Raw genomic sequence first — 23,635 nt, forward strand, 5'->3', positions numbered from 1 at the left:
GAGTGATACTTAAAATAACTCCTCTGGTGTTCGTTGCTTAAAGACTCCCTCAGACAGTGTAGGCAACTTTACAAGGCTGCTGCACCCCAAGAGTTCAGGTTCTGGAGCTGTCCTTCTTTTCAGGTGCTCATTTAAAATTTCGAGTGTTTCCTTGCTTCTTATTTAAATCTGTTATTATTCCCAGCAGGAAAGATCTCTCCTTACCTCAGCATGGTATGCATCATTGGCAAGGTGGTAGAAAGTTAATAACAGCACTACATAAATGCAATCACAGAATTGTGGAGGCAGTATCAAGATGTGAGAATGCATGATGCATGCAACAGTTTAGTACTCGAAATTAGATCACTACTCACCAGAATTCAGTCACAGTGCTAATTAAAACATATTTAAACATCAAACTTCAGTAATTAAATTTAACACTATAGTTGAGACATTGTTCTGATATGACAAGAAATAGCAACAGTCATTGGAGCTGACCTAAATTAATATTTTCTTCTTGCTCATGTTATAATTAGATTCAGCTTTAAAGAAGACTGTTAATTTGTTCATGGAAAGCTTTTGGAGCTGTTTTAATAGGGAAAGTTAGCTCAGATGTAGGTACTGCAGTGTGTTCATAGAGGCTGTCTAAGACTTCTCTGTCAAAAGCTCAGATGTAACAACCTGTTTGAATATATTACTCTGTGTAGTCTGACATTTTAAAAGATTTTAAAGAAAGGAGTGACAATATGATACCAGTATTTACAGTATCATGCATTCTTGTATAATTTCTTTGGAAATTATGGTGACAGAGTACATGAATGAAATAGGAATTCATTATGATGTTTTGCATCTTTCTGAGTACCAATAACGGACAATGGAGACATTTTAAATAAATTTTTGTGGAAAGTATGTCCTTATGAAGTGATGCCTCATCAGTCATCAAATCTGTGTTCTCTTCAGGCTGAAAAAAAGGTTGCCTGGTGAAGTATAATTCAATACACTGAACTTAGAGCACAGGGAGTGAGGCCAACAAGTGTAGTCAAGCAGTGTCTGAAGTGAGAAAAATTAAGGGTGGATGTTCTGAAGAGTTTAAGTGAATCACCCCTGGACAGACGGTCTAACAACATGGACATCGAGTTCCTGTGAGATATTTTTTAAGATCTTCAGTACTTGATCTGATCTCATCCTTTGAAGGCAGCATGTGCAGTGGTGGGCAGTAACCTTGTCACCTAGGTTATTAGTGTAAAGGAAAAAGGGTGTCTGAGGTAACATTTAATATTGCTTGGACCTCAGGATGGCTCTGGTACTTCAGAATTATATAACTGGTGGCAAGTCTGTGATATTTACAGGTGACTTCTTAATGCTGTTCATTGGTTCTCACACATCTCTAAAATCAGTTATCTGGGCTTGCAGGTTATATATGGGCTAAGTTGTAGGAAGCAGTTTTTCTTGAGAAATCACCTCAGATTTTAGAAGGTGAAAAGGAGTTGGTTCTTTTCTGAAACTGTTGTCGTCCTTTTCATTTGAAACAGGAATTATTTCTTTAAAGCCGTAAAACTGTGAATATTTTTAATGGATATCTGCCATTAGACCTCTGATTTTAGGCTGTGAAGTCTGCTAGCTTGTCAGGAGCTGTCACATTAGCACTAAAAAACCTGTGTCCTTCAAAGGTCAGGAAATCAGGGGACATTGAAGGCAATTCTAGGGTAAGTTTCAATGTGCATTGGAACCTGGTGTTTTCCAGTGCCTGGTACTGTTGTCATTATAAATTGCCATTAATTTTTTCCCAAGACACTCTGTGCATTTTCTTAACCAGCTGGAGCATTAATGAGCATTTGTGTTGTTTCAGTCAATTCCTCTGCTCCATCTCTTACTTAATCTTTGCGTTCTTTATGTTGTCAATTTCTGTGTATCTTAATGCCAGGAAAATTGTCTCTCTGGGTGACCCACACGTCTTGGTTTCAATGCACAGCAAAGAAACAAACCCATCAGAGATACAGGTTTTATCCATAGTGGTGATTTTAGGAGTTTTGTGGTCAAGAAAAAACCCCTCACAAATAGCATTTCTCCAATCCTGGTTTGCATCCTCTTGCATTTACCCCTTTTCTCATCTGGACCAAACTGCTATGTTAGGCCACGTTCTCATCTGCTGCAGTCCCACTGATATTTTTAATCCTTGGAATACCCCTGGTCATGGGGGCCTTCACTGTTTTCAGTGGGATAACATGACCCCTGGTCACATCATGCCACAGATTCATGGCATGGCAGTTGTCCCTGGATAACTTTCAGTAAGCTGCAGAGTGCAGCTGGGCTGTGGATCTCAGCCTGGGAATCCAGCCCTTAGGATTTGTCTGAGTGCATCAGTACTAAAAATGAAAGCTCTTAGTTTAACTAAGAGATACCATAGCAGGAAATACCAAAGAGGAAATACAAAACCTTGTGAAATTAAATGATAAAAAATAAGCACATGTTTATGTCACTTGGGATCAAGAGTTTCACTTTGTCCCGTGTGTGCAGCTCCTTGAAGGATTGGTGTGTCCTTTGAAAATTACCAGTCCTCACGTGAAAGAGACAAACAGGCATTTCAACACAATTTGTTCAGGAAGACAATTCCATGTGACATCTTTCATAAAAGAAAACAATGGCAATTTATAAGGACAGTGCTGCAAATAAAGCAAACCCAAACACACATTGAAACTTACTCGAAAACAAACGTCAGAATGTACTGCTGGTCTCATCTTTCCCTTGAACACACTGAGAGCTTCTTTTCCTTGTATTTAATGTCTCTGTCTTCCAACACAGGCATCAGTGGAAACATGATAAAGTACTCTTAGGACATGGGAACCAATGTCTTGTTTTCAAAACTGTCAGAGCCTAACTGAGGGTTAGGTAAGTTGAGGGAATGCAGGGCAATGCAACATACATTTCCATCACAGTACTTAAGAAACCAGATAAGCAGAGACCCACCTGAATTAGCTGGGGTGAATTACAGGGGAGGAGAGGGAGCAGATAGGTAGGTATGTGGCTGGTTTGGCCTGTGCTCACAGGCACATCAGTAGGTAGAGGGCAAGGCAGGAGGCATTAAGCAGCAGTTTCCATTAATTTAAAGTGAATCTATCTTTAAGATGATGTAAAGAAGCAGGTAAGTGCTTTTTGTGCTGTCTGCTCTGCCCTAGACAGTGCTATCCCCAAAATACTGGGCTGTTCCAGGGTATGTGACTTCCATACTACCCTTGGATGTCTGTTCTCAGGCAGCTAAAGCTGTGGCCAGCTGTCATTTCTTGTACAGGAGGTGGCACTGGGGGCCTGTGTGGAAGTATCCAAATAGTCTGTTGGGGGCTTTTTTCCATCATCATTGCAAGGACGGACTCTCTGGATACTTCATCTATCCATAATGGCAGATGAAACGTGTTCTGCCAAGGCACTGCAAGTGTCACTGCCCTTGAGGTTCACCCTTGCAATCCCAGCACTGCTCCAAAGCCCACATTTACTTCTGTAGTGTGGTGAGATCAGAGGCTGCAGGCTTTTACAGCTCAATAGGAATTAGGTATTAAGTGTCTTGGAGCCACTGAATCCACAGGACTTGGAGAATGAGACTCAAGTACAACTGAATGTGACAGATCTCACATAATTTTAGGTATCAGCTGCTTCAGCCATTTTGTTTATTTTCTTGATATTTTAGAAAAAATGAGAATACATACATTCATTTTTTTTCAATTATTCAAGTACATTTGGAAAACACAGTTATTTTTTCATTTTATTGAAGAGAAGAGGAGAACATTTTAGTGTTTGCACACACTGGAGCTGTATAATGGTTCAAGTAGTCACTCTTCCTCTTCAGACAATTTCTTTTTACTGCTGTTAAGCAATGAACTCAAACACAAAATCTGAAATAATTGCAAGGAAAGTGTGCATGCCTTGGATTCCTATATTTTCATTCCTTCATATTTACAAAGAATATTTTAAGAGGTTCTCATGCAATCCCTAGAATAATTTCAGTGTTTTATTTCCATGAACTTTCATAGATCTTCATATTCATCTTTCCTATATCACTGGAAGGCAGTTTTAATCAGAGGAGCCAATGATTAATGTAGGGGAAGTTTATTGTGGTTAAAAAGTGTCCCATGCATCTGTCTCTCTCTCACGTGATATTATGACAGGGGATCTGCCATCTGTTTACTTCAATGTGGAATTAAGCATAAATAAATAGGTAAATAGCTTTACATTTAAGGAACCCAAAATTGCTTTATTTGACTAAATATTAGTTTTGTCCTTTAGAAGTTTGGGTTTTGCTCTGGATTAATTTTCATTTTCATAAATGTTGGTTAGTATATAAAACCACAAACCCATAAAAACGTGCCAAGTGAAGTTTGTGCTTGAGGACATGTAGCAATTTTTGCTGCGCTTAAAAAAACCTAAATTGCCCATAGACATGAAAAATCTGCTTAGATTTCCCCTTATTACATGAGAGGACATGCAGTTTATATACCTTCTGAAATGCTACAGGGTCTGCAAAAAAATGTTGCAGTACCTATTTGTCAGGTACACAGAACTGCAGATACCTTTTCAGGAATCAGAAATGACCCATAAACACAGGAAGAACACACCACATTCTATATTTTGCATTCTGTGCTTGCAAATGCAATGGTATTTTAGAAACAGATTTTATTAGGAGAATATTGCCAACTTCTTCAACTGTGCTGTTGCCATTATGACAAAGGTTTGTATCATACTTTTAAAAAGGAGTGGAAAAACATTGTAGACAGATTCTCTCTGCTCCCTCCTCAGGAGCATAGACAGCATTATAATACAACATATGCATAAAGTGTAAAAAGAACTCAGCGCATGCGTGGATATGGAGCAGAAGAAGTACAGAATTAGGAGGCAGATACTGACTACACAGACAAGAATATGTGTAGTGTATACTCACACATCCACAATCATGCACAGACATTCAGTGCAGCCGTAACTGTCTATCCTAGTGTGTCCTTTGTTTCCATATAATCTGCTTTCCTGTTTTACACACATAGAAACAGATGGTATCGGGTGAAAATCTCTTGAAAGGCACTGGATGAATCAGGGATCTTGTAAAGAAGCCCATCACCTTCCCTATGGGAAAATAGATCTTCCAAGAGTTTTTCTGCTGACAGCTGAGGAACTGCAGAGTATGTGTCTCCTGTGCAGGAGGAAAAAAGGGTTTGGGGTTTTTTTTTTTGCTTCTTCATAGCTCTGTTTCTGAGTAATGGTTTATACAAAATGCTGTTCTACGTCTGACATTAAATAATTGATAAATATAAAGTATCTCTGTAAAGAAGCACAAGTAGAGATTGCTTATTTGACCAAATTCACCCAATAGTTTAGCTGTATAACTGAGTTGCTTTCAGAATATTAACCCTTGCCTGTGTTAAAGCAGAATTGGGTTCTTTTAGCCATATATCAGGTGAATTTGCAGATGACACTACATGGGGTAGGAGTGTTGGTCTGCTTGAGGGTAGGAAGGATCTGCAGAGGGACCTGGACAGACTCACTAATGGGCTGAGGACAGTTGCAGGAGCTCAGTAAGGGAAAGTGCCCTGTCCTGCACTTGGGTCACAGCAACCCATGCAGCATTACAGGCTGAGGGAGGAATGGCTTGAGAGCTGCCCAGCAGAAAGGAGCCTGGGGTGGCTGGTCACCAGCCAGCTGACAGTGAGCCCGCATGTGCCTAGGTGGCCAAGAAGGCCAGTGGCACCTGGCCTGTATCAGCAAGAGTGTGGCCAGCAGGAGCAGGGTACTGATTGTCACCCTTACTCAACAATGGTGAAGCCACACCTCGAGTACTGTGTCCAGTTCTGGGCCCCTCACTTCAAAAACCATACTGAGGTGCTGGAGTGTGTCCAGAGAAGAGTAATGAGGGTTGTGAAGGTTCTGGAACATGTCCTGTGAGGAATGGCTGAGGGAACTGGGTTTGTGGGCTCTTGAGGAGGCTCAGGGGGAAGCTCATTGCTCTCTACAGCTGCCTGAAAGGTGGCTGTAGTGAGGTGGGAGCTAGTCTCTTCTGCAATCCTGCAGTGAGTGGACCAGAGGAAATGGCCTTAAGCTGAGGCAGAGGAGATCCAGATTAGATACTAGAAATTTTTTTCGGTGTTAGGGTGATCAGACACTGGAATAGGTTGTCCTGGGATGTGCAGAGTCACCATCCTTGGAGATGCTCAAGAGGTATCTGGATCTGGCGCTGGGTGATGTGTTTTGGTGGTTTAGGGGTTACAGTGGTAGTGCTGGGTTGACAATTGGAGTGGATGATCTCAAAGCTCTTTTCCAAACTTCATGATTCTGTGATTCTATACAGTTATGTACAAGTAAAAAGAAACGTGTACTGGACATTCAAAACACAGGAGCTGATGTTATCTCCACTGAATTGATCAGTGAAACACAGAGTGGCATTAGAGCAGTGGTTACATGGTTTTGTTCTGTTGGCCATGGCCAACCTTCAGCATTACTCCTGGGCCAGCAAGCAGTGGCCGCTGGCATTGAGCTGCACATGCCCCACAGCTGGTTTGGTTTTTGATGGTGTCTGCAGGCTGATGATTGGCAACTGGTGCTCCTTTGAAGGAGCCACGAGCTTCTTTATCCTGAAATGCTGTGTGTCCCTCCTTAGTGCTGGGATACCTGGCAGCTTTCCTGTCTGTAGCCGTCAGGAGAACATCCAGGCTCATGGGCTGCAGTGCCCTTGCTGCAGTTTGCTCTTTCAGTGAGTCCTGCCTGGATCACTGGCACGCAGAGCTCCTCCCATCTCCTTCTGGCCATGCCGGGGGAGCAGGCTCAGGTGGATGACTTCCCAAGGGTCACATTTCACTTCTAGCTGGCATTCATGGAGGCTGAGGTGCTTCACTGGCAACTCTTTTATTTGAACTCTGCTTGGCTTGGGGCCCATCCTACTTCTAGGGATGATTTTGTTTTCTAAATAATGTGTTCCAGTTCAGTCAGAAGTCATGGCTGTCATGCAGGAATCTTGTCACAAAATTCTTTGGCCTTTTGCAAATATTACACTAGATTACATAATAGTTGTTCTAGTTTCATAATCTGTTAACCTCTACATATATACATCGTTATGCTTCTTGAAAAAGCAGTGGAAGCTGCTTTTTTTCTGCAGTATCTTCAATTTGTAATTACATCTTGCACTTAAAAATTACTTAATACTAATGATGAGCAAAGTATATTTGATTGAAGATAAAGCCCAGAAAGAGCAACAAAGTTAATTTTAAATGCTTGCAAACAGAATGCTGAAGTTACTGTTCTTATGAGGTTAGTTTGCTGTATTTTAGTTTACATCCACCTTCCTGAGTCAGCAGAACTGTGAAAGAAGAGGATAGACTTTTTTCTATACTGGCATTGATATTAGAGCAGTTTGTAAGAAGTTTACCAGGAGACAACTACCAGTAACATTCAATTACAACTTAAATGGTCATAAATTTAGGTTACTGACCCAAACAGGTAGGAGACAACATGGTTTTCCATTTTGACAATGTTTGCTCCCTGAACCTCTAAGAGAAGACCTTGGTAGTCTTTAACATGGCCTTTCCACTTAGAGAAAGTGTTCATACCTCAGAAACTTGGCACGTACTTACTTTTCAATAGTTTTGATAGGGCTTTTTTCTTAAATATTCCTTGAAACTGATGTCAGCATTCCCTGCTCTGTAATTATTGTTTCCCAACATCAGGGACAGGTTCCTAAAATAATCATTCCTCATATGAGTAGACCTTACCCATGTGATTTGTTCCAGTGAAATCACATATCTGTTTTAAATAATGCCTCTGAGACAAAAGGTGGTTACAGCATCAGACCTCCCATAGAATTTCCCTGCCAGTTTAATTCTTTCATAGGCACAGGCCCAGCCTGCTTTATCAGGTGTTGCCTCTGTAGCTGTACTGGTTCATGATCTGAAATTTCATTGATCTTTGTTGATGGCAAAATCTTAGATGACAACACAATTTTACCAAGAGGAGGAGAGAAGGTATTGTAGTTGCATGAATTAAAAAAAAAGCAGTGGCTTCTTCCATTAGCTGTGTTTCCTACAGTCACCCTGCAGGCAGGTGCACTATGGCTTGGATGGGTCTACATTTGCCTATTTAAAAGAATGTTTCTCTTTTCCTTGCTTTGGTGTAAAAACCCAGCCCAACTACCAAACATACAGAAGCAAGCAAGCAATAACTCAACGGGCTGTAATCAGAAGAGAGGATGTGGAGGTGCTTGTGTTCTTGACCTATTATTTCAGTGGTAGGACTCTTCTTCCTCTACAAATCACCAACAACTTCCCTTTTAATCATTACAAACATAAGCATGAGTTTTATCTTATGCCTAGGAGCTAAGTTAAATGGCTACAGTAGCCTAAGAGACTGTGAAGAGAGATAATAAAAAGGAGCGTTGAGATACACCTGAAAATAAGGTGCTTCTAGCTGTCATGTAGGGTTTCTTCATGAAGTGTCCTGGTCCCAGAACCAGCTCAGGGATGCCAACCACACTGTGCTCTTCTCTGGACTAGTGTCTCACCAAATAGAGCCGTGGGCTACAAAGACACTGCTGGTGCATATGGAGCTGTGAGGTGCTTGCTGGGAAAGCTCCCATTATCCACCTTCCATCTTTTAATGTCCTGAAGTTTATTGAACATCATTCAGCTCTTTTGCAAATTTGCTAGAAAGTAAGTAAGATATTATTTAAACTTCTCATAGAATGAACAGCTTCTAATATGCAAGGCTTACTAAACATGATGATATGATGATTTCCTGGACCCTCATTTTACTGAAAGCTGTCCCTTAATTACCAGGAAACACGACTCTTATTGCAAGAGCTTTTTATCATCTTCTGAAGTAAATATCATTAGTAAGTCCTAGTATTACAATGACTTCTCCATTTGTGACATGGGATAAGCTTTCTGTCACATATTACTATAGGATGGTGCAGGTCTCAGGAGCTTACCTTGGTCCAAAATACAAAGCTAATTTCACTTGCTTGAGTAATTGCAAAATGTAAATGCCTAGAATATAAGGAAGGCAGAGATGAAGGGAAAAATCTATCAGAGCAAGACAGAAGTACAAAGTCTTTGTCTAACTGTATGATTATTGGCAAAACTATAGCAAACTTCCAAAAGAACTTTAATGGATTAACCAAAATTAAAAAGGTGCTATATAAATTACTTGCTGTTTTCTCACAATTCTAATTATTGCCATCAAGAAACTGGAAAGAATATGAGTAATTATAGATACCAACTGAAAAGGTTTGATAAATTATTTATGGGTTTTAATAATTTCACAAAATATTTTCTCTTATGGGCTTTTATACAAACCAAATGGTCTCATTTTACTCATAAGATGTTTTTGTTAAGCTTAGCAATAATTTTTCTAGGACAGATAAAATAAAATAGTAGTGAGTAGTCATTTGGAAGCTATTGCTATAGCTTTCATCTGTCAGCACATGGTGTTTGTGCTTTTCTCTGTTTGGTTTTGACAAAATATGGCTGATTTTAATGTATTGCATTTGATGTATTTTCATATCTAGTAACTGTGAGATCAGAGAGTAGAGGGAATATTGACAGGTCTGGTTCTAAGCCCTGATTTGTAAAGTGAGCTTTAATGACGAACATTTATAAAAGCTGGACCGATGGGAAGCTGATAGAGGTTGTTCTTCATTGGGCAGAGACTGAAAGAAAAATCTCAGTGTTGGAAAGGTGGTTTCATGGATGAAAAGCACCACTGTGTTTGCCTGGGGGGAAAAAAGAGATATCTTCCTGCAAACCAAGCCTATTTTCTTCAAATAACCTTCAAGGAAACAACCTCTGCCAAGATAGGAGCTGATTACCAGTTGCAGGCCTCAGACCATAGCCATTATTGTTTTAACATTTCTGCCTTCCTCTTTATCTCAGCAGGAACCAGGCTGTATGGGCTGCCGTGTAACTTGACCTTCCTTGGAGATAAAAAGACAGATTAGCAGCCAGCAATAGCAAAGCCAGAAGCAAAAAGACAGTATTTAGAAAATAAAGGAAAGAGCTGGCACTGTATGATTATGTGTAATGTTCTACACTGTGCAGCGTGGGTGGCCTGATGAACAGTTCCCCTCCATGAAACCCAGACAGAAACTTGGGCTTGGTAATAGTTTCTCCATTTTTAACCTTGTCTGTGCAGAGATGCTGTGATTTTCATCATGGAGATGCTAATGATGATGGTTTCCTTTAACATTTGAGAGTATGGGAAAAAAAATAAGGAAAGAAAAATGGAAAGGAAAAGAGGGAAACCTTTTGCATTACTTGTAGTAAATTAAATGAATAGCAAATCAGCAGAAAGAACTGGATCTGAATCTTTTAAGTCTTTGTTGTTGTTTTACTACTGTCCTCTGAGCTTTCCATGCAACAAACCACTGTGCCCAGAGATCAGCCAGCAATTAGGCATGACATTAATAAAGGCATGACATGACTAAAGTGTCTCAGGCATGCTAAAGAATGCTAAATGCTCAATGATTAATCATTCAGCATCAAAAATCTGAAAAACCATGTAAAGGCAAAAAGGGATACTGTTATGATCATCCATGGGTACTCAAACTGGTGTGACAACTGTACATCAGGTCACTGTCAAAACCCAAGCCACAGCTGCACAGCCATGAACTCCCAGTTAAATCATGGGGGAGGCAAAGTGACAGATTTCCTTCAGCTTTTCTCAACCACCACTTCATCTCAAAACCAAAACAAACCAAAACTCAGTTATGTTTTTGTAAAGGTTTCAAGCCAAAAGCTGTAGAAGCTGTTTTTCCTATCAGACTATATGGCAGATAATAAATACTTGAGGATCTGATGGCTGATAACTTCCTACATAGACATGGGCAGAAAACACAAATTCAGTAATCAGGTTTCCTGACAGATAATGCCACGTCAGTCTTCACACATCCTCATACTGTCTCATATATCTTTAGGTTATAAGCTCCTCAGAGCAAGTACCCTTGTGGTGCCCTGATCACAGTTAGAGTGTTTTAGTACTATTACAGAATGTGTCAGACAAGAGAGGAGTTGCAGTTCAGTCAGCTCTCATTAAATGGGACTTAAGGTTGCATCCTTGACTTTATTTTGAATGGCTCCTCAAAATTATAGGAGATTCTGTCTAAAACCACAACAAAACAACCTCCACTCCCAATTATTTGTATTGATGCTTGTGGCAGGAAAGGGTTCTTGTTAAGAGGTGGCTCATTTGCAGCTTTCTCAGTCCCAAGTAGTTTTTCCAGCTGTTACTTACAACTAACAGAATCCCTTTTTCCTTGGGCCTTCAGAGTCACTGGGAAGTGTTAAGCTGCACACACTATCCAACCTGACATTTTCTGCAAACAAAAAAATGGTGCGCCATCACCCACCTCAGAGATGACCAGGCTTCTCTAATGAAGACAAAGAATCCAATCACATGATATATTTTAAAAGTTTTATTTTCCTCACCATCCTGCCTTGTGTGAATTGTGTATGCTCAGGGATGACCAAAAAGCAAAAATCCCCAGAGAACAAACCAGCATGAAGTCTGGTTACAGCATTCTGCCACCATTAAATAGTTCTTTTATAACTGCTTGGTGGTGAAAACAAATTTACTTTTTTTGTGCTTTTTCCTCCTTCCAGACTCTGACTGCACCTGCTCCATTCGCAGATGAAACAAGCTGTCAGTGCCAAGCTCCCCATGAGAAGTTAACCATTGCACAAGCCCGCCGGGGAACACCAGGTATGTGGAGAGATCCACAGGATCATGGGCACTCCCAAAGCACAGCTTCTTCCATACAAACATCAGTTAATGTTATTTGTGCCTTCTACTCTAAAGCAAAAGCCTAATGTCTAGTGCTATCAGGTAATGGAGAAGAAACCAGCAGCTTTAGAGCCATTATGTTCTCTTAGAGAAACAACAAGAGAAAACATTTCAAGTTAGAGTTTGATGTGTTTGTGGATGTTGGTTGGAAGGAAGGCTTGCCAGCCCACTCCAGCCAGCCTGAAAATTGTGTTATGTAGTAGCTACCTTCTGGATTCTCATCTCTGGAAAACCTGTTCTTTCACCGATGTTCCTGATGATCGCATCAGACCTTCAGTGGCCTTAAAGGTTACTTGCCAGTTTCTTTATCTGGGCATACGTGATTGGTCTGGGGAAGTAGGATGATTTCACATGTAGTCCCAAATGCATCCTTCATCATCCCCCCGCCATATTTCAAGAGATTATTTTTTAAAGGCTCTATTCAGTTACTGTGCTTATTTAAAATAAACTTTTAAAGTATGTACACATTACAGGAGCAAGATTCAGCTTTCCAGTCAGTTATGGAAGGAACATTCTCCCATGGACCCTTGGATGTCTGCATCCATGACTGCAGAGACATCTCTCTGCTGTCACTGAAACACAGTCCATGGGGGTTTGAGCTCTGTTGCTTTCATCTCCACTGTGCTTTTGCTTGGAGGTGGCAAAACATGTCATTTGAGAAAGCAAGTCCTTTTTCAGTCTGGAGGCTGCTGCTGAAGGTGGTATACAGAAAGAGTTATAAGGGTGATAATGTGAGAAAGAGAAGTTACAGGCTCATTAGAGAGAAGAACTTGGGGAAAGTCTGGGAAAAGTGAAGTAAAAGGTTTGCATAGAAGAGGTAAGCAATTGATTTTTACAGCAGTAAGCTGTGGAAAAAGTCAAGGCAAGAGGGGAGGAAAGGAAAATGATGGGAAAAATCCATAAGGCATATCTGATTAGAAAGGCAGAGAGGAAAGAACAAGACATATGGTGGAACTCTGAATGAGGCAGGAAGATGACATTTTTGCTAAATTAGAATATGGGGATGATGGATGATAATAAATAGGGTAAGTCTGAGAGAAAACAGCAGAGAGTACAAAGAACAAATAATGTGCAGTGTCAAAAACTGCAGGTTCACCTGTGGGGCTTTTGAATATCAGAACTGGGGTAAATCTCTGCAATCATCTGATCTGGGAACAAAATGCCATCCAGCAGAATTAAGTGCAACTTGTTTGGGATCTGAAAAATCACTGTTGTGTTTCTTTCTCCACAGTTGACAGACCTGTCAGAGTGTATGCAGATGGAATATTTGACCTCTTTCACGCTGGCCATGCTAGAGCTCTTATGCAAGCCAAAACTCTATTCCCAAATAGCTACTTATTAGTAGGAGGTAAGATCAGAGTTATTTATTGCACTGCATTTTTGCTTCTGTGCTCCACTATCAGAAAGTTATTGCTGTGCTCCCACCCCCAGCTGTTTATACACTATGACTTGAATGCTGCTTTCACTCAGGGGCTTTCTATAGGTGATTTGCCTTGAATTACATCTTACAATTGCATCAATTAAAGTAAAAGTCAAATTCTGCCCTCAGCAGCATAGGCACAATTCCCATTCTGGTTAAAGCAGGTGCCTGCATGGCTCTGAGCTTAAAATAGCTCCATATGAATAATTTACCTTTTTCAGTTATTTGCTCAAAATTGTTCAAAGATGGAGATGAGTGAATGAGAGCAACCATTATTTATTTCTGGCTCATTGGTCCCTTCGCCAGCCAGGCACAGACCATGCCCTCTGCCTGCCAGGTCCAGACCCAGCTTTCAGCATCATCACAGAAGCTACATCTGGCCCATTGTCATTGAAGACCCAAATATAGGTCATGAGTGGAATGCAATTTCAGTTCACAGATGTCCCCAGGCAGGTTACTTTCTTAATTCAGTTGTTTTTTGGTGGGTTTTTTTTGTTGGTTTTTTTTTTTTTTTTGCTAAGAATACCTTCTTTTCTTGGTGTGTGCCTGGCTAACAGCTGTTCAGCAGTTGGCCTGTGCCAGAGGAGTCACTGGAGGGTGGCTCTTTCCTGCCTAGTAGGCTGTGCAAGCCCTGCTCTCATGAAGCCTCATAAATGTGCAGTTTGGTTCCATTTTCCTTGCACCTCCAGGGTTGAGATATTCCTCGCAGAAACATTTCACAGCAACCTTCATTCAGCTGCTCAAATGCTTTACAGTGAACATGAGTGCAACCTTCAGGTACTATAAGGTGCATTATTTTGCATATTTGTCCCAAACATTTGTGGGAGTGGGGCGGGGGGGGAAAAAACCAACACAGAGGAAAACCAATATCTCTTTATAAACACATATTTTAGTTTTACTCAAGTTTATGAAATGTGGCAATTCCCATGGAGCTTCCTGTGAGGTAAAGGACAAGTCCCTTTGTTAGGAAGGAAACATTAAGGATTCTCTGGTTTCCTGCTGAGCCAGACAACTTGCAGAAGAAGCAAGTGGACGCACAAGACTGTGAGATTTAGAATAAAATGCAAGTTATGTACATTTTGGTGTTGTTTTCAAAGGATATGGGGTTGCCCCAGATAAGAGAAGGAGCTTTGGGGCAAAAGCCTGGCTCCTTTGAAATTCATGGCATAGCTTCACTTTCCCTTTATTTTTGGTATGAAGGACAAAGCAGCCAGCACTCATCAGCACCTTCTCCCAGCAAGGCACTGTGTGTTAGCATGTTTAAAAAATGGACACCTTCCCACACCCACATACAATTTGTGCTGCAAAAGCACCGGTGTCATATGTCTTTGTGGGCATCACAACCAACCCCTTCTATTTCTTCTTGTGAAGACGATTATTTGGACCTAAGATCACTTTTCTTTTTAAAATGGACATCTATACCTTTCCAAATAAGTCATTAGAGCAGGATGACAGATTCAAAAGAAGTACAAAGAAAGATATTGTGTCTGTCTGCATTGTGCATGAACAAATAGTAATCAGAAAATAAAATCAAACCTTTCTTCAGAATTCAAGCAAAAATTACTATTTTCCAATAATTTTAGTAGACTTTTTCTTCCAGGAGAGGGTAGCATAAAGATGTCATAAAGGCTGTAAATAAATACAAATACAGTCTCTGAAGGGATCTTTCTCCTGAAAATGCTTTGATCACCATTAAATTTCTTGTCAGCAGGCATCAAAACTGACATAATAGGACAGAGTAGCATTTTGCTTGCTGAAATTCATACATATGTTATTATCTGGCTTTGAATTTTGCACAAGCTTCACAGGTATCTAAGCTTTTCTACATTTTTCCTACTCTGAAAGTCCTTAATGACCATCACAGCAAGAGCGTCCATTTCAGATCTCAGAAAAGACTGCATCCTTGCCAGCACCTTGCCTGATAGGTTGATGTTTTCAAATTAGAAAGAAGGAGCAGCTGTAGGGCTGCTCTTACACTTCACTGCAGCACTGGTAATGTTGCATTTATCATTTGTCAAGCACATTTACAGACAAAGATTCAAAGGCACAGGTTTGACCTGTGGTGAAGGACAACCACTGGCAAGCCAGCTATAAATGGGTATCACATTATTCCATGTGGGGTGTCAAATGACTGTTGCAGCTGTAATGTTGGACAGAGGTGGTTGTGGAGAAGGTCACTGTTTTTTACACAATGTTATGTGGGTAGAAAGGTAATACCTAACTCTTAGAGTCCTCTGGTAATGTGGGTATTGCTGCCCCTCATTTTAAAAGCAATGTGACAAAGTATTGGTGCATCCAGAGTTAAAGATGCAGGATTTCTGGATCTTTAACTCTGCTCATTTCACTAGAGCATATGGCTTCTTCCAGTTCTTTCCTTGGGGTTTCCTTCAGCAGCTTTCCGTTTGAACATGGCACAAGCCTTACTCTTCTTTCTGTGAAACCTGCTGAACTCAAAAGCTATGCTTGGAGACATTCATGTAAAGTTTTCTGTTTTCCATCAGGGTTTATTTAATGAGAAACTGTCTCACTGTGATTTTGAGCTTCGTTGGCAAATTTCTCTTGTAGAGTGTTGTTTACATAAAAATTAAAAGCAGGAAGTGGAGGCCTAGAGAGCCAGAGGGGTCTCCATCTTTGAAACCCAACTGGACATGGCCCTGAGCAACCTGCAGTTGACTCTGCTGGGAGGAGGGGGCTTGGATTAGGTGATGTGAAGTGGTTTTCCTGCCTTGACCATTTTGTGATACCTGGAGTTAGTGAGCACTCTGTAATTGTCCATGCTGTGTTCTTTGATTGGTTTCAAAGCACTGGCCATCACCCCTGAAATATCACAGCCCATGAAATCCCCACTTAAGAGTGGGATTGGGTTACCTTAGCATTTAAAGGATACCACCTGAAGTGCCTTAAAATACCATACTTGGCCTCTGCTTCAGCTCCAGAAAGAGAAGGTTGTCTCATTATTACACAGTTGTATCTGCCAACTCCAAGCAGAACTCTTAGATGGCCTAGGACACCTCAAAAATTGCTAAGCTAATAACTAAGCACTTAATGGATTTACCTAGTATAATCAACTCCTGGTCATGCTAATTTTACTGAATGTGGAGCCATTTTGCTCATACTTCTGTGTTTTAGTTTGCAGTGATGATTTAACTCATAAATTCAAAGGCTTCACTGTGATGAATGAAACTGAGCGATATGAAGCCCTCAGACACTGTCGTTATGTGGATGAGGTCATCAGAGATGCACCCTGGACACTGACACCTGAGTTCCTTGAAAAACATAAGGTACATTTCTCCCCTTATCTCTCCCTTCCCCTTTGTAGACTGACAGTTGAGAATGAGCAAGTCTGAAGTCCTACTAGGTCGAGCAAATTATTTTATTCAGTTAATTCCAATCACTGAAATTAGGTACCTAGCATTCCTTGCCTCCATCTCTGTCAGAAAATGTTATATTTATTTTGCCTTTTTTTCTCAGTATGTTGAGATGATTTCTCTACTGGGATTTTTGAAGGATAAAATAACACTGAAAAAATTACTGATAAATTGACTTTCAGAAAAGGAGATGGTAAACCAGGAAAGTTGTCACCTAGTGACTCAAGTCCTGAATTAAAGGTGTGCTTCCTATTAATGGCAACAGGTGCAATATCTAAAAATACCATGTGCCCTCTAAAAGGCAGGATAGAGTGTTTTAGATGCTATTGATTGTCTTGCAACACATATGAGTCTTAACAAAAGCATAATTAAGTAGGATATATTTTAGTGTCTGCATCACTGGGTGACAAAAGGACAGCATGTATAGGTATACACGTATGTATGCCCAGCCCTAAGGACCCAAAATCAATTATCCTGCCTCCATGGTTTTGAAAGCCAAGGCTTCACCACTTGCTTTTGCAGTAGGAATAAAAGCGGGAGCGTGTGTCTTGGGTTTTGCATATCACACTGAGCCAGTCAGAGTGATGTGGTAGTGGCAGTTCTTTTGGTGAGAAGATTTCTGTTTTCTCATAATTGATCACACAACACAGCAGTTGCAGGCCCAAATCTAGTACAATACACTAGGTGATGGCTTTAGGATGAGAATATCAAAAGCAAGTTAGCTGAAGTCAAGAAAAGAGATATCTCTCCATAACAATCCCCCAGTGAACCAAAATGTGGTGATGGTGATGTGATTCTTCTGTTCACTGGCAGATTGACTTTGTAGCACATGATGACATCCCATACTCTTCCGCTGGATCGGATGACGTATACAAACACATAAAGGAGGCAGGTAAGAGCACCTTTACATTTTTAGCACCTTCCTTTTCAGCCTCAGCTGAAATTCTTTTACTGCCTTTTAACCAGAACTGCTGGGAGAGAAGCAGTAGAGGTAATAGCACATTGTCTTACACTGTAATGGTAGGTACTGCTGAGTTGAGCAGAAAGAAAACCTCAAAGGATCTCCTTGGCTGAATTCCTGCAGTAACCTCAAGGAAACCATTCAGATCTAGCATAAAATAGATCCATCTGCATTTTTAAAACCATTTTATAGTGCTTGACTAAGAATTTTGAATGGATGAAAATGAGTTCAGTTCCCACAGCAGGCCAGCCAACTTTAGTCAGTTTTTGATAACCACAAACTGACACCTCCTTGACACATCCCAATCCTTAATATGGGCAAGCACAGGCAACCTTCAGGAGCTGTTAGGATCCAGTTGTACTGAGGGTTCTTTTCATTACACTAGCAGAGGGTTTAAATCAGCATCAGAATAATTCATTTCCCATGATCATTTAGCAGTTTGGTTGACTACCATATTACATTGAACACGAAGATGCTGAACTCATTAGGAATTTGTGTCTCTTCAGTTCAAGGAAGATGAATTAAATTTCAGGACATAACGTTAAGCCAATGCTTGCCAGTAGTAGCTATCCTAACAGAGTGAACAGTGGAAGGAGGAGGAACAAATAATATCCTTCTTCTGCAGCTCCCTGGAGATGCTGCTTTGAACCCTGGCAAATCCAGCCTCTTTGTTCTGCACAGCCATGTATATTGGAAGCTTGAAAAAATTCCAGAGCAATCTGCCTGATGGCAATATGCTATGCAAAGTGACCTCAAACTATACAATGATAGCTATAGACCAGCTACTGACCTGAGCTGAAGGAATAAGCTTTTTACAGCAGCAGTTCTTGATCTTTTTCCATGTGTGAACCTCCCTGTGGTATCAGACTCACAACCTTCCTTTGGGAATGACTGTTCTATAGTCTCAGAGCCAGCTTCCTTCAGTAGGCAGTGAAAAAAGGCCCCTCTGGTAAGAATGGGTCACCAAGGGACATGCTGCACATATGCTGGACAGGCAGCTGTTTTACTTCTGTAAGGTGCCAAGTGCACAGGATAACACAACAGGAACTCTTGGTGTTACTGGATCATTACCAGACTTGGTGTGAGAGTGCCCAAGCCTGGCACACCCTTCTCTGCTGTGGCTGAGCACAGGCACGGTGCACACACGACCCGATGAGAAACTCAGACTTTGCAGAAGAGAGTACAGACTTGCAGCTTCAGGGACTTGTGGTCTCTTGTGTCTGTCACCACGAGATACCAGAGAAGCATCTTGGGTCTTGTATGGCTGGATTTTGCTATGTATAAACTGGGAATAATGTTAACTTATTTGTGATGACTTTTGAGATCTAATGCTGTAATAGTCCCTAATGCTCCAGAGCAGCATTATTACAATAATGAATTTCCCCTTTCTCCTAGGGGTTTTGTTTTCAATAGACCGGGGCTGTTGATGCATTTGCACATTTTTTCCGTAGTTCCAGTACTCCCATTTTCTCACATCAGGTTGTTGGAGAGCAGAAGAGTGGATGGGAATCAGGGAGCTCCTTGGGTAGATTCTCATGGGCTCCCAATTCCCCACTACCTTCAATGGATGGGAGGGCATACGGGCAGTGGTGAGCTGGGTAACAGGGCACTGACAGAAACTGTGCATGTCTGTGAACACTCAGCTTGGAAACCATGGATCACTCCAACACATGAAGCAGATGAAAGCAAAGTCAGTGACTAAGGGTAATGTCCACCTACAGTTCTACTTTCAGCTTTACAAAGGTGGGGTTTGGATTTTGTCCATATATTCTTGTAACTCTTATCTATAAAGGTTTTCTGGCTCAAAGTGGGTTTCACTACTTCCAAAAATAGTTTCCTGAGTGACTGGTGGAAGCCTGAAAAGCAACAGTCAGAGAAACATGTCTACTCATGATTAAAGTAATATATTTTTTTAGCAGAGTATTAATTAGAGATCAGAAAGAAAAAATACCATATAGCATTTAGTCACAAGAGGCTGCTAAGCTTCTTGATTCCTTCTCTGAGTGTTTTTCCCTCCCTGTAAAATTAGGTATCAATGCCTGTTTACTTTAAGTGAATGTGTGGGGATTAATTTGCCAGGAGCTATAACACCATTTTAAGACAAAGCACTATTTTCTTTTCCCAAACCATCTCCAGTCTTATCTCTCTCTTTCATCAGCAGCTTCATGTTGCAATTACGTATAAATGAGAGTAGTAAATTTTTTTGTAGCCCTAAATGACTACTAAACCAATTGCTACTATTGCATTTGTGAATTGCATTAACAGTTCAGATGTTCCTGCTTTGGTGGGGAGCAGTTAGAAAGCTACGTATATTTCAGTTGTGTTGAAAATATGAGCAGTATTGATAAACGGCCAGTTTTCTTGGGGACTGATTTGTCAGGGCAGGGAGGATGGTTATGCAGCCACTGGCACGGCTGGATGGACATGAAACACCACACCTCACACACATGACACTTCATTTTTCTGTTACAAACCACTGGCACCTCCAGGGTGTTTTCCAGTTACTGTAATGCATCTTTTTCCTGGCTTTTGTCAAGGCCAGGGGCTGGTCTGTTCTGCTTAGCAGAACAGAGACTGTCAGGTGTAGCACAGGAGTGGAAATAAAGGAGAGCAGTAAACCTCCCTGCTCCTTTATATAACATTAAATAAGGGCTGTGCTTATGGAAAGAACTGCTCAGTGAATTGGTCACAGCTGTGAAGCTTGGCCTTCCGGGCTCAGGAGCCCCTGCCAGTCTAATAACTTCCACATCACAGCTGACACCATAGAGAGAGCAATTTTTAGTCTTTCTAAAGACTTGAGAGAAAAATGAGTAGTATAGCAACCTTGCCTTCCCCAAACTCACACAGAAACAACAAGAAAGAATTAGGAATAAGGCAGAATTGTAAGCCTCTTGCCTTTGTCAGGCATTTTTATGTTCATCCTCAGCTATCTGCCACAGTGCCTGGTCCTGCCAAGCTTTATCAGCAGGCTTTCTTTCCCCGCTTTGCTCAGGAATGTTTGTGCCTACGCAGAGAACCGAAGGTATCTCCACGTCGGACATCATCACCCGCATCGTGCGCGACTACGACGTGTACGCGCGGCGCAACCTGCAGCGGGGCTACACCGCCAAGGAGCTGAACGTCAGCTTCATCAGCGTGAGTACAGCAGCCACCCCTGCTCCTCAGACACTGCTGGCATCCTAAGGGAAAGTCAAGGTTAAGAACTTACATCTTCCTCATGATGCTTTTAATATAGCTGGAAAGAATTTAATTTAAAAGACGCTGGTAAGCTGAGGGTAGTTTTAATTGCTCCTGTTAATTAGCCGCTTCCTTTCCGTCTTACACTGTTAACAAAGCTGCTGCTCCCCCTTCCTCCTTGAGCTGTAGGTGACAATGACACACCAGGAAGGAGCCCACCCTCCCACCAGAAGCTGCTCAGCCATTCACCCAAGACATTATTTCTTTCTATATTCCTGTTCCAAGAAGGCAGCCCAGAAAGCATGGATTTTGAGATCCAAAGTTCTCTACAACGTGATAGGAAAAAAAAAAACCTAACAAAGCCAATCACAGAGCAGTGAGACTACTAGGGAAAGCTAAAGTGGTTTTCAAAAGACAAGGAAGTATGCTAGGACGCTGGTACATAAATGATGGTGCTGTAGGGCTCAGAAACCACAATGGCAGGAGAGCAATGTGAAAGGATGGTTCAGATTATTAATCTTCCACATACAGACCTGCCCCTCCAATGAGAATAAACACTTTATGGAAATTAGACTTTACCTTCTTTCATTTTCTGTTTCAAGTCTTAAAACCTCAAGACAACCCACATAACTGAAATCTCTGAAATCCGTTGTGACTGAGATGGCTCACAGCAGGACTTCTCACCTCCCTCCCTGGAGCTTAGAAACCCCCTTGTGAAGGACTGAATTGTGTCATTTCATTAGAGTTTATATCTTTCTTATTTTGAAGTCTGGCAGATAAACCCCATATTACAGGGCATAAATATTTATTTCACTGTGCTTTTTTTAAAAGTCTTCTACACGTTTAAAAAATCTTGCTTGTAAGTACTCCACTCAGAAAGATCACTATTGCAAATATCCATTAAAATAAGGCATGCTGGATGCCTTGGAGATTCTCAAATTTATTCTTGAGCAGCTGTGAGGTTAAGATACTGTTGCATAAGTCATGCTTGCCCCCATCTTAGACACTGATGTCTTCTGAAGAACCTTCTGACATGATTGTTTACCTTGCAGTAATTTAAATGCAGAAATACTGATTTGCACTGGAGACTGTTTGTCTCAAAATTAAATCCCCAGATTTCATAAGAGCACTGGTCATGTTTGCAGAAGGGCACTGGTTTCCTCATTAAAGGGCTGATCACCCTTTAGGTACAGAGGAAGTCAGGTTTCTTTCTACCTTGGGGATTTTGTTTGTGCTTGTGGCTTGCAAAGACAGATCTTTTAGTGATTTGTGAGCTGGAATAAACCCCACTTCAGTGCTTATTTTTTTAAAATAAATTCAAGTGGCCATTAAATGGAGTTAACAGAAAATTAAAAGCCAATAGTGATCTGTGCTTCTACACAGACCACCACACCTTCAGGAGCACAGCCTTGCTTATTTGCTTGTACCAAAAACTTGTGGAGCACACAAGCATTTCGAGACAAAAGATCTATATTCCTGAAGTATTTCAGAAGCTTTTGCCAGGAGCTCCCTAATATTATCTTCTCTCTCTCTTTTTTTCTGTGTGACTTAGCAATTAGGAGTTGCTGTCTTTTCTGTGAAGTTTGCTGGCCACAAGCCATTGGCCTACACACATCTGTGTTGCAGCCAGAAGCTCCTGTATTAACCAGACTCAGAATTTATGAGAGTTTTCCTTCTGCTCTGCAGAAATCCTCCCAAAGAGACATTTTAGTCCAAGTTAACATCCAGGCTGGCAAGTCAGCAGCATTTGCTAGGAAACACAGGGAGATTTCCCTTTTGCCTACTCTTAAGTCTGAGCTGTTAATTTCCCACTCGTGTCCTTCACAAGATTCACATCAATTTCAAAATGCATTCAGTTTGAAAATACAGAAAGATTCATTTAGTGGATTAAACACAGTAATCACACAGCAAATCTTTTCAATATGTACCTTCTGCACTTCATTCCACAAATCCTAAACTTGCATTTATAAAAATAATGTGGGAATAGCTAACCAAGGCCATATGTATTAGGATGCATTAATGCAATTTTTTTTCTTTTTCTCAATTGTCTGTGGCTAATTATTTCCAAGTTTTTTTATTAATCTTTGACCACACTTTTAAAACAGGAGAAGAAATACCGCTTTCAAAACCAAGTGGACAAAATGAAAGAAAGAGTCAAGAATGTGGAGGAAAAGTCAAAAGAATTTGTTTACAAGGTGGAAGAGAAGAGCCATGACCTGATTCAGAAATGGGAAGAAAAGTCCAGGGAATTTATTGGCAACTTTTTAGAGCTGTTTGGACCTGATGGAGCTTGGGTAGGTATTCTGCCATCCCAGGAAGTCTGAGTATGTTTATTTCTGCTCTCTAACACAGGTGAAGAGCAGATACTTTTGCTGCAGTCTTTGCCTTGAAAGCCAGCACAGCAGGATAATGGCAAACCTGGCTGCTGAAGCCATTAATGCATACCAATAGTGCAACAGAAGGATTTGCTGCTTCTGGCTGTTGCTTGTTTGGGATATCTGTATTTTGTGAGGGTGTGATGATGAACATAATGCTGCATTCAGCTGAGCTGCATCAGAGCACCACACAAGCAAACAGGCCAATACAGTCTATTGGCCCCATAAGCATTAAATGCAACCACTCCTACATCAGGGATGTACACTGCAGGTAGTGAGGAAAAACAGGACCATTGGAAAGGTTTTCAGTAGTTCTCTTCCTAGTCTGTATGCAGCAGTAGAAGATTATAATTTTCTAACTTCAAAAACTACTGATAAAAATTCCAAGAAGTTATTTTACTTGTCAAGGTCAGGCTCATCTAACTCACAGCAGGGAAGTTCAGGTGGGACTGTAGCATTTGCAAAGCTCTCCTTGGTATGTGCTGGCTTCACAGAGCCATTTACTAAAGGTCCCCAAGTGCCTTGGAAGGGCAGTTCAGAATTTGAAACA

At 41.0% G+C, this 23,635-nt stretch overlaps 1 protein-coding gene across 5 annotated transcripts in view; it reads left to right on the forward strand.

Annotated features, from left to right (window-relative positions):
• The window catches only part of PCYT1B (phosphate cytidylyltransferase 1B, choline), a 41,332-nt gene that overhangs the window by 10,332 nt on the left and 7,365 nt on the right, over positions 1 to 23,635 (forward strand). For all 5 annotated transcript variants that reach the window (XM_064407426.1, XM_064407429.1, XM_064407425.1 and 2 more), the window contains exons 2-7: positions 11,604 to 11,703; positions 13,016 to 13,132; positions 16,334 to 16,485; positions 17,386 to 17,464; positions 20,526 to 20,668; positions 22,816 to 23,004. In XM_064407426.1, the coding sequence (XP_064263496.1) occupies positions 11,604 to 11,703; positions 13,016 to 13,132; positions 16,334 to 16,485; positions 17,386 to 17,464; positions 20,526 to 20,668; positions 22,816 to 23,004 (780 nt within the window). The remainder of the gene's footprint in view (positions 1 to 11,603; positions 11,704 to 13,015; positions 13,133 to 16,333; positions 16,486 to 17,385; positions 17,465 to 20,525; positions 20,669 to 22,815; positions 23,005 to 23,635) is intronic.

The sequence above is a fragment of the Passer domesticus genome, chromosome 2 (genome assembly GCF_036417665.1).
Source record: "Passer domesticus isolate bPasDom1 chromosome 2, bPasDom1.hap1, whole genome shotgun sequence".
Taxonomy (NCBI): domain Eukaryota; kingdom Metazoa; phylum Chordata; class Aves; order Passeriformes; family Passeridae; genus Passer; species Passer domesticus.